Here is an 11,011-nt window from a genome sequence, read left to right as displayed (position 1 = left end):
GTGTGGCACTCCCCCTTTTGTGCACCATTTGTGCAGGTTTGGAATTATCATGTATTTTCCTCGTCGACGATTCGAGGCCAACACTCGATGTTGAGCGCTCAGTTGAGGAGTCCGTAGATGCTGGAGCGCTTGTTGTGGCAAAGGTCGTGGTTGAAGCCGAGCTGAGGGGCGAGCCGTGCTGGCGCGAGCGGGACGTGTCGCCGTTGTGGCTGATGCTGCTGCACCGGTTCGGGCTGCTCGGCCATAAGCCGGAGTGGCGAGCTCATCACGTCGCCGGCCTCCTGCGGCAAGTAGGCCCCGCCCTCCTCCCGCTCCACACGCCTCTGCTTACGGAAGTACCTCATCCCGCAAGCGTTGCACAATCTGAGAAAGCCACATAGAGAGTTGTATATTAGCAGCTTGGATGTCACGCTGTGTTGCTGGTTGTGTGCGAACGAGCGCAGAAAAGAACAACGTTTGAATCAATTGATCCAACCACCCACCTAGGTTACGTCCATGAGCCGAGGGCCATCACTATCTAAGAAAGGAGCGCGGAGAGGGGGGGGGCGTACACCAAACCATCCGGTCCGCTGCGCCACTGGGAAGTGTGGGTGCGTCCACACTCGGAACATGTGCGGTCCTCGTGTACACGCCTCTTTCGTTTGAACTGCTTCCTGTGAGGCGGCAGCACGGCCGGAACTGGGGGTGTGCGCGGTGTTGGGTCGAGGTACCCACTGACGGGTTGCTGTTCATGTTGGGATGAACTTCGCCGATGCTGCGCCGAAGATGACAAAGAACAAGAAGAACTGCGAAAACTGAACGAAGTGGAAGATGTTGACGTAGAGGATGAGGAAGCAGGAGAAGATGATGGTGGGTGCGGCCTAATATCAACCAGTTGTGGCGAGGAAAGTGATGGGGACCACGGCGGGGAGGCCATGTCCGAAGATCGGGCAGCGGGACCAGGCTGCGGGCTGGGAGGGAGGCTGGACAGATGGCCCGAGCTCACCGAGCGAGGGATGACGCAGATGCCCGCAGTGGCTGTAGTCGAAGAGTTGATCGTGTTGTCGCTGCCGCTGAGTGTTGGCGAGAGCTTGAGGAGCGTCGCGTAGGTGTCCATGAGTGTCAGGCGCTCTTGCAGCTTGCCGCACCAGTCCTCCCGAGTGAAGGCCTCGCTGCTCGCCGCTTGCAGGCACAGGCTGTACACTTCGACCGCAGCTGCGCCCATCTACAGTGTTCTAGGGTGGTTAGTGCGTGGTTTGTCTCGAAGGCGCAGGCAAGCTCACCTTGTGCCAGAGCACTGGGCAGGGATCCGATGTGGGGGCTGGCTTCATGACACTGCTTCGTGTATGTATGTGCGTGAGAAGGGTTACTTTTGTTCAAAGGTTTGCGAGCACTGGGCGCTGCTTTCATGCGAGCCGTGCAGGTGTGTGCTTGCTGCATTGCTGCCACAGCACGTGCAGCGAACACGACGGTTAGGGATCTCCGAGGGGATGATCTCCACCACCTACCTTTCATACTAGGACCTTAGATTGCGCAAGCGTGCGCATATGGAAGTTGCGTTGCCCATCAGCACCCAATAAGGCAAGACCTGTTGGGGTTTGAAAGTGTCTACACCCAACACCAGCAGCCGGTTTATCTAACTCGTGCATCAGCTGATTGTCAACGTGACCCTTACTAAAAAATACATAAGTACTGCCGGCCTGTTCCGCTGGTGGCGTTCACTTACAGAAAGTGATTGTCTTATCGTGCAACACCAAAGCCGTAAAAAGCGGAACTTGAACAAGCTGGGAGCTTGAGTTTTTTTGTTGGGGGACCTCTAAAAGGCGAACGTTGTCTGATCTGGGCCTCGGACATTACAATACGGAGAAGAAGTGGTGTGAAGAAGTGCTAGAAGAAGAAGAAGAGTTGAACAAGAGTTTTATGGACAGGGTAATGGACGATGCACAGAAGGTAGAAAAAGGAAGTGTGCTGCCGGAGGAGCGGGAGGTTGGCCTTTCTCATCAGAAGAGGAGAACTTGGCACAAAGCCTTCTTGTTGGCGTATACGGCCATGGACTTCTTGAAGGTGAATGGCCTAATGATGAAAAACCAAAATCGCCTTTAAGGGATCGGTCACACGGCAAAAGTAGATATCTATATAGCGAGTACCTTGTCTTTCTCTCGCCCTTCTTGTGTTTGCCAATGCAGAGGTAGTCCACCTTGAATCGGTGGCACAGGTTGACGAGCATTCTTCGGGCATCGTACGCGTCGGGGAACAAAACAGTGTACTCGTACTACAACACCAGAAGCAACTCCGGGTCAGCACGATACGCCCAGAACGTGCGTGCTTGACCAATCAATGGATGGGACGAGTGGTGTGTTACCTCGGACTCCTTCATCCGATCGTCACATGAGGTGGCGATGTCGCGGGCCGCTTTCCACATCTCAAAGTTGAGCCGCACGTCGGCCTCCAGCGTCTTGGCCCTCTTCGACACCTTCGTCTTCTCCCGAACTGCATGCGCATTGATTTTGAGCGTGAATTTGAACGAAATTTAGACCATAATTTTTTTTCACACATAAGTGTTGTGTTCTATGGTACGTACCTGTGATGACGAACACATGGTCCTTGACGGGGTCGGCCAGCTTGAGGGTCTCTTCGAGGGCCAGGTAGGAGGAATTGGATCCGTCCACCGCCACCATCCACTTCTTGCCCTTGCATGACCCGAAGTCGCCCTTGTGCAGGCAGTTCACCTTGAGTAGCTTCTGCATCTCGTCCACCGTGTGCTTGTCCTTGTTCACCCTGCTCGCCGCACACACCACGCACGACCGCACACGACACAAGCACACATCAGTCAGAGCGCGGCATTCACACTGCACTCACACTCCCAACAGATCCTGAAGAACACTGTACCAAATGATGTTCTTTGTGTTTTTGAGAATGAAGCTTTCCGCCACGCGAATGCTCTGTTTGCAATAGTTGTCCTCCGCGAACTCCTTGAAGGTGGCGTTGGGCTTGAGCATCATCATCTTGCCTCTGCTTGCTTGACCTGATGTTTGAGTGACGAAGGAAGTTGAGAGGAATGGCCTTGCGCCTTGTGTTTCCAGCTTCTGGCCTTCTGCTTTCTGCTGCGGCCGGTACTCTGGTGACAACCTTGATTGTTGTAGCTGGTACGGCGCGAGCTGGGGTTGGAGACTGGCCGCGGTCCACTTCTCTCTTGAATTCGGCGCGCAGTGCAGTTCGCGGCTGTCCCAAGACCAGTCCGAAAACACCCCACCTTTCTCCTCCGTCGCCACAAGAAGGCAACAGTCCCACTCCACCACGCCTCTAAATCCGCAGACCCACGAAAAGGCGCCAAAGCCTTGCGTCGATTGGTCTGTTTACTACTTTGAAAGAGGCCATTGGACGAGTTCCCAACCGCGGATCTGCAGTCTCCCGGCCGAACCAGAGCGCCTATCTCCCACTTCTCATAATCAAACCATTAAGTACCCTCACAAGCCAACCATCACTCACCCCAACTTCCCTCCAACTGATCATTCAATTCTTGTTTCTTTTAATTATTTCTTTATATTATTATTTATTTATTGTGAGTTTTCTTGTTTCAGGCCACCTGGTGGTGCTCTTTGGCGGCGTGGCGGGCGGCCAGCTTGGCCTCGAGTACGGCGACCGGCCCCTGCACCTTCTTCGTGTCCACCGTCCGCGGCCACTTCTCCGCCACCATCTCCAGGAACCCCCTGCTGAACTCCAAATCCTGCACCAAGGCGTTGGTGCGTGTGCGTGTGCGTGCGAGGGTGTGCGCGTGTGAAATGGTACCTCAAGCTGGACGGCGCTACGGATGATGTAGCCGACGGTCTTGGGCCAGACGCACAGCTGGTAGGCCTCGTAGGCTCGGTCCATGGTGGGTTCGAGCAGGTCGTAGCGGCCCGAGCGCACCAGCGCCACGAGGAGCGCGTTGAGGCAGGCGGGCGACGGGTCGACCCGGTGCCGGTCCCTCATGGTCCAGAACAGCTCGAGCGCCCTGTCGGCCTGCCAATTGGTCCCGCACGCGGCGATCAGGCTCCCGATGTGCGAGAAGTGGACCGGGCAGGTCTGCTTGAGCTCCTCAAACAGCTCAAACGCCTTCTCGTACTCGCCCATTTGCGCGCACGCCTAACACGACACACGACCGCACACGCAGCAACACACACCACACACACACGCACCACCGCACACGTTCAATTGATGAGATGATGCGGGACGACCTAGAAGAAAAAAAGGAGGGTTGGTTTGGGTACCCGCAGGAGCTGAGAGTAGATCTCGCTGTTGGGCTTGTGGAGCGTCTTGAGATCGTCGAAGAGCTTGAGCATGAGCGAGAACGAATAATGATGGTGCTCGCTCATGTCGCTCGGTGGGTCGTCCTCAGACCTGGGCCCTTTGACCATTCTGAACCCCTTGTTCGTGTAGTAGGGATCCGCCGGGTGATGCAGCAAGCCCTGAGCACCACAAACCACCATTTGAAATGTTAAACAATAATATATAAATAATAAATATATTAACTTATATATATATATAAACTGATGTATTACATTATGAAGTATAAATAGTATATAAAAATAAAAATACGTACGTTGAAGAGAGATGCGTAGATGTTGAGGGTAGGTTGTAGCCCGCTGGACTTCATGAGTTTCACGTAGTCCAGGGCCGTGTTGATCTGGCCCTGTTTGATCATGTTGAATATGATTTCTGGTGTCGTGTCGTGTGTGTCGTGTGTGTCGTGTGTGTCGTGTGTGTCGTGTGTGTCGTGTCGTTGGTCGTGATGTTAGCGATACGTCAGCAAAGAGTGCGAGGGTGTGGTCCGAATGACATACGCTCATAGGAACCGGCATCGAGCTCAACCTTCTCCTTTTTCATTTTGTCCACCACCCGGAGTGTCACCTTGACGTCGCGCACCGCCGAGAGGATGTAGTTGAAGGTGGCCGCGCTCACCCAATCGTCCGACCCAACCGAACGCGCGCGACAACTTTCCCAAACAAGTAACACACGTATCAGTCACCGTCGCACACGCACCACCGCCGCACACGCACGCACTCGCATAGTACCTGAAGAAGTAGTCCATGTAGCCGAGTGTTTTGTCGGTGCGGTGGTAGTCCTTGCACAGCTTCCACACCGACAAAAAGAGGGTGATGTTGGGGATGATCCTGAATCGGGGCTCCAGCGACTCGAACAGCCCCAGTGCGGCGTCGACCTTGCCCACCTCGGCCAGAGCCTCGATCAACTGTCGCCAGTTTATCACCTTGTTGCCGGCCGGCAGGTTCGACCTTCACCGCACACCACACCACACCACACACGACAGTTAGCACACACGCACGCACGCACACGCACGCACGCACGCACGCACACACACACACCTTAGGACCACGTGCTCGGCGTAGCGTTCGTTGAGCTCCGGTTCGTCGGCAGTGGTTGATGTTGTGGTCGTTGAGGAGCGAGATGGTGGCGGAATGGGCACACCGGCACGGACCACGATGCGATCGAGCAGGGCCACCACCTGGCCCAGCAGCTCCTCGTTCTGCGCGGGCGATCGCGTGTGCTGCGTGTTGGCGAACCGGCGGAGCAGGCGCGCCACCTGCAGGGCCGTGACGGGTTGGTTGGGCGCCAGCCGCGGCGGCAGGTCCAGATCTTCGTCGAGGTCCACAAACTCTTCTGTGTACTGCGCGTGAAACACCACCGAGTTGCTGGCCTGCTTTGTTGTTGAGTTATTAGTGAACGTGCGTGTGCGTGTGCGGTGGTGCGGTGGTGCGTGTGCGGTCGTGTGTGCGGTGCGCGTGTGTGCGTGCGCGTGTGTGCGGTCGTGTGCGATTACCTTTGACTTGGGAGGCAGAGACCGCTCGAAGGCGAGCTGAGCGGCATGGCCGCCGTCGAGCGAGGTCTGAAGCTCGGAGCCGTGTGGATCAAGCTCTGGGGGAGCGGGTGCGTAGTATCGTTCGGCCTCTTCGTCGAGATCCACCAACATCTCAGTGGGCGGCACATACTCGGTTATATACCTGGTAAGCTCCTTTTGCCCAAAGGCTCGCCTTGATGCAACAACACAACAACACAGCGTACATTTAATCGTTAAATTAAATTAATCCTAAAAAACATAAATTGCATCAAAAATTATCGATTAGGAAGCTGTAGGGGGCTTGGGGGTGATTTGCACTGAATTGAGTGGAAATCGGGCAAAAGAAAAGAAAATCGAGATGCATAGGAGATTGGAGCAGGGATCCAAGGTACTGAGAGGAGAGGGCGATCCGATTGGATCGCAGTAGCATCGGGCAGCATGGTGAAGCGGCAACTCCTCTGTTGGCGAGTCTCGCCACCAACGATTGTGTCCGCTTCATCTTCGTTGCGTGCAAAAATGATAAATAAAAAGAAAATAAGTTCTGTGTGGAAAAGCAGCAAAAAGAAAAAAAGAAAAATGTAAATCCAACAAAACGCAGATGGAAGCCAAGGAAGCGGGAGCGTTTGTGATCAAGGGGCGCCAGTCCAATCTGGAGATTCCATCCCTCATCGAGGCGCTGGCCAAGACAGCAGCCCAGCCACAGGAAATCCAGGTACGCAATGTGATTATTACGGATTTAATTGCTTATAAATAATAATAATAATAATAATAATCTTAAAAATCTGTCGTTACTTTTTTTTTGCAGGCGCTTCAAGCGCTGGTGACCGAGTCGGTCGCTCAATGGCGCTACAAAGGCGAGGGCGCCGCACACCTGGTCCTCTCCTACGCTGGCGGCAACCCCACCAGTCCGCTCGTATGCTCATCTTCACACAACACAACACTCGCCAGACACACACGCACATTGCCCATCCCGCACACGCACACACTCACGCACGACCCGACCCGACACGCAACACCTAACGCAGCATGTGTGCGTGTCGTGCGTGTTGTGTGCGGTATGTAGAAGGGCCAGGTGCTGCGCGTCGAAAAGCGCTTCAAGAACGGGGAGGACGGAGGCAAGGGTCCGCAGGGCTCCCACGCACTCCACATCCCCGCCGACGGTCTCATGTGGTTCCAAGGTGCGCTTTCCTCGCTGCCGTCGACTGCCCCAGACACTGAGGCCTCAGTGCTGACGTCAGCATTCCAATCATTCCTCACCTCTCCCCCTTGGAATTCCAGGCACGCCAGTGCACGTCGAGAACCACGAGCTCAAGGAGTACGCGTTCGTGCACAACGTCATGCGACCCCTGATCGGCCCCTCCTACGTCCACCCCGGGGTATCACCGCACACGACACACACGACACGACACACGACACACGACACACGACACACGACACACGACACACGACACACGACACACGACACACGACACACGACACGACACGACACGACACACACGGCGCACCACCGCACACGACACACGACACACACGGCACGACATGCGGGGTTATTGAAGGGGGTGCTTTGGGGGGCGAGGCCAGGTGCCGATCGTGATGACGCCGGCGTTTCTCGGGGCGCTGGGCGCCGGCGTGGAGCAGAGCCGGCCGGAGCTCCGCCGGAAGGACACCGAGATCGATGTCGACAGCAAATTCGCTTTCCTCATGCCCGACCTCTCGCTCCTCCCGCACGCCGCGCCCGCCGCCGACGCCGACGCCACCGACGGCCGCGTCGCGCCCATCATCTGCGTCGAAATCAAGGTACGTCGGCCCACACTTCATACGCTCGCGGTCGCACACACAGTCTCACGCGCGTGTCGTGCGTGTCGTGTCGTGTGTCGTGTGTCGTGTCGCGCAGCCAAAGTGGGGCTTCCTGCCCTATTCGCCGTTGATTCGGGCGCCGCACAGCATCAAGACGCGCGTGTGTCGTTACTGCATGCACCAACGACTCAAGCTCAAGAAGGGCGAGATCGACGAGATCAGGTACCGCCCGTGTGCGTGTGCGATCGCGCGTGTGCGGTGACACTCACGTGGTGCGGGGGGTGTGGGTGGTAGTGCGTACTGTCCGATAGATCTGTTCAGCGGGGAGCCGGCGCGCATCAGGCGAGCGCTGATGGACATGCTCCACGTGCCCCAAAACAACGTCAAGATCTACGCCGACGGCGAACTGGCCTACACCGGCTCCCTGGTACGTCGCACACGCACCACCGCACACGCGATCGCACACGCACACGCACGGTCGCACACGCACGGTCGCACACGCACGCACGATGTGCTGGTACGAGGCGCGGCAGATTGCCAATGTCGTGCTTTTTGGTTGGAACAGGGCGGGAAGATGAAGGGCGAGACGACGTTCGATCTGGAGCACCTCGAACGAAAGATGGCTTCAGTGTTCGCACCGGCGGACGATGGGTACGCGCTTGCGTACAACCGCACGCACGCACACGCACCGCACGCACGCACCGCACGCACGCACCGCACGCGCACCGCACACGCACATGTACCGACGTGGGGTTGCCTCAGGTCGTGCATATCGACGATGGTGGATGTGCTGTGCCGAATCCTGCACGAGGAGAAGGTGCTGCCCAATCTGCGCAGCATACAGCAGATGGACTACCTCGACATCGGTACACACACCTCTGGATTCTTGACGTGTGTGTCGTGTGTGTCGTGTGTGGCGTGTGTGGCGTGTGTGTCGTGTGTGTCGTGTGTCATGTGCGTGTGTGCGTGTGTGCGTGTGTGCGTGTGTGCTGCGTGCGTGCGTGTGGGTGTCCACTCACGACCTGGCGGCAGAGGGCATCTATTATCTGCACAAGAAGATCAAGGAGCACGGCCTCGACGCACTGGCCAACGAATGGGACGAAACTACGCTTCAGCTCTTCGAAGGCGACAGCGGTACACTACACACGACACGCACGGCACGCACACGCACACGCACACGCACACGCACACGCACACGCACACGACATGCGTGCGCACGCACTGATGCGCGGCACAGAGGACCGGGAGCGATTCGTCGAGAAGCTGAAGCGCGGGCAGCTGCAGGAGGCCGATATGGTCGAGCTCATCCGGGACTACCTCATCTCCATGACGGCCAAGGACTGCTCCATCATGATCACCCTCCTCCCCGTCCCCGTCCCCGTCCCCGACCCACACCACCAGCCCAGCCACACCAGGTGCGTGTGCGGCGTGTCATGTCTCCGTGCGTGTCGTGTTGTGTGTGCGGCGTGTGTCGTGCGATTGACGTGTGCGCGCGCGTGCGGGGCGACAGCGGCGAGCGGGTGGTGGAAGAAAATGGGCGGCGGTACGCGTTCCGGGTGGCGGTGGTGGACGTGGACCCCAAGCCAGTACAGAACATTCCCTACTGGTACCGCCTCGACCAGGAGATCGTGGACCACTTCATCGCCCAGGAGCGACAGCTACAGGAGAGCAGCAACGCCACGACCCACACCACCCCGCGCTGCCTCTTCGAACACCACACCACCACCGGTGCATTCTAATATGCAATACTTTTTTCTTGTTGTGAAAAGAAAACCGCACACACTTGCGCACACACGACACGACACGACACGCGGCGAGCATCACATCTACTTTTTCCTGCCTACGACGGTCCACCCATCGGTGCTCTGCTCGCCGCCCTTGCCGCTCTTGTTCTCCCCTGCGGCCGCCGCCTTCTTCGTCGGCTTGGGCTTGGGCGCTGCTGCGGCGGTTGGCGAAGAGAAAGACTCTCTTTCTCCCCTGGCGCCGGCGCCGCCCGACTTGTTGTGGTTGGTCCCTCGGTTCGACCACCTGCCTCCGTCGACGGCCTCGCCGCTGCCGCTCTGTTGATGGTAGCCCGACCTCGCCGCCCCCCACTGCGAACTCGCCCTGCGCTCCCCGCCTTCTTCGTTTCCGCGCCCACCTCCGCCTACGCCGCCGCCGCCGCGGCGGTAGTTGCCCGACCGCCCGTACGAGCCGCTGTCGCCATAGTCCCTCCGCTGGCCGCCGCCGCCGCCGGTGCCGTAGCCGCCCGGGTAGCTCTCGCTCTTCTCCAGCTGCCTCGGGGCCGCCCCCGCGTCGTCGCTGCCCTCATTCGGCGCCGACGCCGAACGGTTGCGATATCCGTTGCCGCTGCCGCTGCCGCTGCCGCTGTTGCTGTGGTGGTGGTAGTCCCGCGAGTTGTAGCCCCGCGAGTTGCCGTAGTTGTTGCGCTGGTAGCTCCCGCCGCCGCCGCCGCTGCGCCTGGCGCCGGTGTGGTCGGCCGTGCCCTCGCGGCTGCTGCCGCGCTCCCACCTCTCCTCCCTCTCTTCTCGCTCGCGTCGCTTGTGCTCGACACTACTATGGTAGCGTTGGCCGCCGCCACCGCCCGAGCCCGAGCCGCTGTCGCTGCTGCCGCGTCGGCTTCCGCCCGAACTGTGGTGGTGGTGGCGACTGCCGACGCTGCCGCTGCGGCTGCCCGAGCGGCTGCGGACGAAGCGCGGGCCCTCCTCGATGAGCCGCCGGATGGTGGTGGCGTTCTGGTCGACGAAGACCCCGATGTCGGCCTCCTCGAGGTTGTCCCAGATGCTCTCCTCGATGTTGCGCACCACCCACTCCGCGTTGGGCGTCGTCTTGTCCTTCCGCACTCTGCAATGATGACACACGCACACGCACACACGCATGAGCGCACAGACACCATCGCACACGCACACACGCAGCACCGCACACGCACCTGTGGAAGCGCCAGCCGCCCTTGCCGCTGCTCCAGCCGCGACCCCACACGTCGAGGAGCGAGGCGGGCGGCGGGTGAGTGATCTTCTTGGCCGGGTCCCAGTGACACTCGATGATGCAGTTGTCGGCGTCGAGCCCGTGCCGTCGTACCACGTCGCTTTCTTCGCTTTCGCTTTTTTCTTCGTCGTCGTTCTTTTCTTCTTCGTCGTCATCGGAGCTAAACTCGATCCAGTCGTAGAAGACGTAGTTGTTGCTGTCCCGCAGCACGAACAGCTGCCAGTAGCGGCGCTGGTCGGGAGCGGCGTCGGCCTCGGCGTCGCCCGTTTTGTCCTGGGCTTCGGCGCCGGCCTCGGCCTCGGCTTTGCTATCGTCGCCGTCCGCCGCTTTCACGAAGACGACGTCGCTCTCTCCCTGGGAGGCGTCGTCGCCTTCGCTTTCGCTCTTTGCCTCCTGCGCAGGGTGGCCGTGCCT

General features: G+C 58.6%; 4 protein-coding genes across 4 annotated transcripts; 1 reads left to right on the top strand and 3 right to left on the bottom strand.

Annotated features, from left to right (window-relative positions):
- Positions 1-98: 98 nt before the first annotated feature.
- ACA1_071820 (uncharacterized protein) lies at positions 99-1,204 on the bottom strand (the record flags this gene model as incomplete). The annotated part of the gene is made up of 4 exons (XM_004353036.1): positions 99-323; positions 629-678; positions 711-754; positions 900-1,204. The coding sequence occupies 4 exons, from the start codon at positions 1,202-1,204 to the stop codon at positions 99-101; spliced, it is 624 nt and encodes a 207-aa protein (XP_004353088.1).
- Positions 1,205-1,979: 775 nt separating this feature from the next.
- On the bottom strand, positions 1,980-2,984 carry ACA1_071810 (uncharacterized protein; the record flags this gene model as incomplete). Its single annotated transcript, XM_004353035.1, has 5 exons — positions 1,980-2,052; positions 2,127-2,251; positions 2,342-2,469; positions 2,561-2,757; positions 2,869-2,984. 5 exons carry the CDS (start codon positions 2,982-2,984, stop codon positions 1,980-1,982), a joined length of 639 nt encoding a protein of 212 aa, XP_004353087.1.
- A 572-nt stretch (positions 2,985-3,556) lies between these two features.
- On the bottom strand, positions 3,557-6,314 carry ACA1_071800 (pentatricopeptide repeat domain containing protein; the record flags this gene model as incomplete). The annotated part of the gene is made up of 9 exons (XM_004353034.1): positions 3,557-3,706; positions 3,769-4,104; positions 4,230-4,427; positions 4,562-4,677; positions 4,803-4,954; positions 5,034-5,252; positions 5,343-5,674; positions 5,798-6,008; positions 6,208-6,314. 9 exons carry the CDS (start codon positions 6,312-6,314, stop codon positions 3,557-3,559), a joined length of 1,821 nt encoding a protein of 606 aa, XP_004353086.1.
- Positions 6,315-6,413: 99 nt separating this feature from the next.
- Positions 6,414-9,351, top strand: ACA1_071790 (inositol 1,3,4,5,6pentakisphosphate 2-kinase; the record flags this gene model as incomplete). Its single annotated transcript, XM_004353033.1, has 12 exons — positions 6,414-6,527; positions 6,621-6,728; positions 6,879-6,993; positions 7,094-7,191; positions 7,397-7,612; positions 7,710-7,834; positions 7,934-8,039; positions 8,178-8,263; positions 8,375-8,478; positions 8,645-8,746; positions 8,850-9,027; positions 9,123-9,351. 12 exons carry the CDS (start codon positions 6,414-6,416, stop codon positions 9,349-9,351), a joined length of 1,581 nt encoding a protein of 526 aa, XP_004353085.1.
- Between the last annotated feature and the right edge of the window lie 1,660 nt (positions 9,352-11,011).

This window comes from Acanthamoeba castellanii (genome assembly GCF_000313135.1).
Source record: "Acanthamoeba castellanii str. Neff unplaced genomic scaffold scf7180000084603, whole genome shotgun sequence".
NCBI lineage: Eukaryota > Discosea > Longamoebia > Acanthamoebidae > Acanthamoeba > Acanthamoeba castellanii.
Note: the sequence above shows the minus strand (reverse complement) of the source record. Positions and strands in the feature narration are given on the sequence as shown.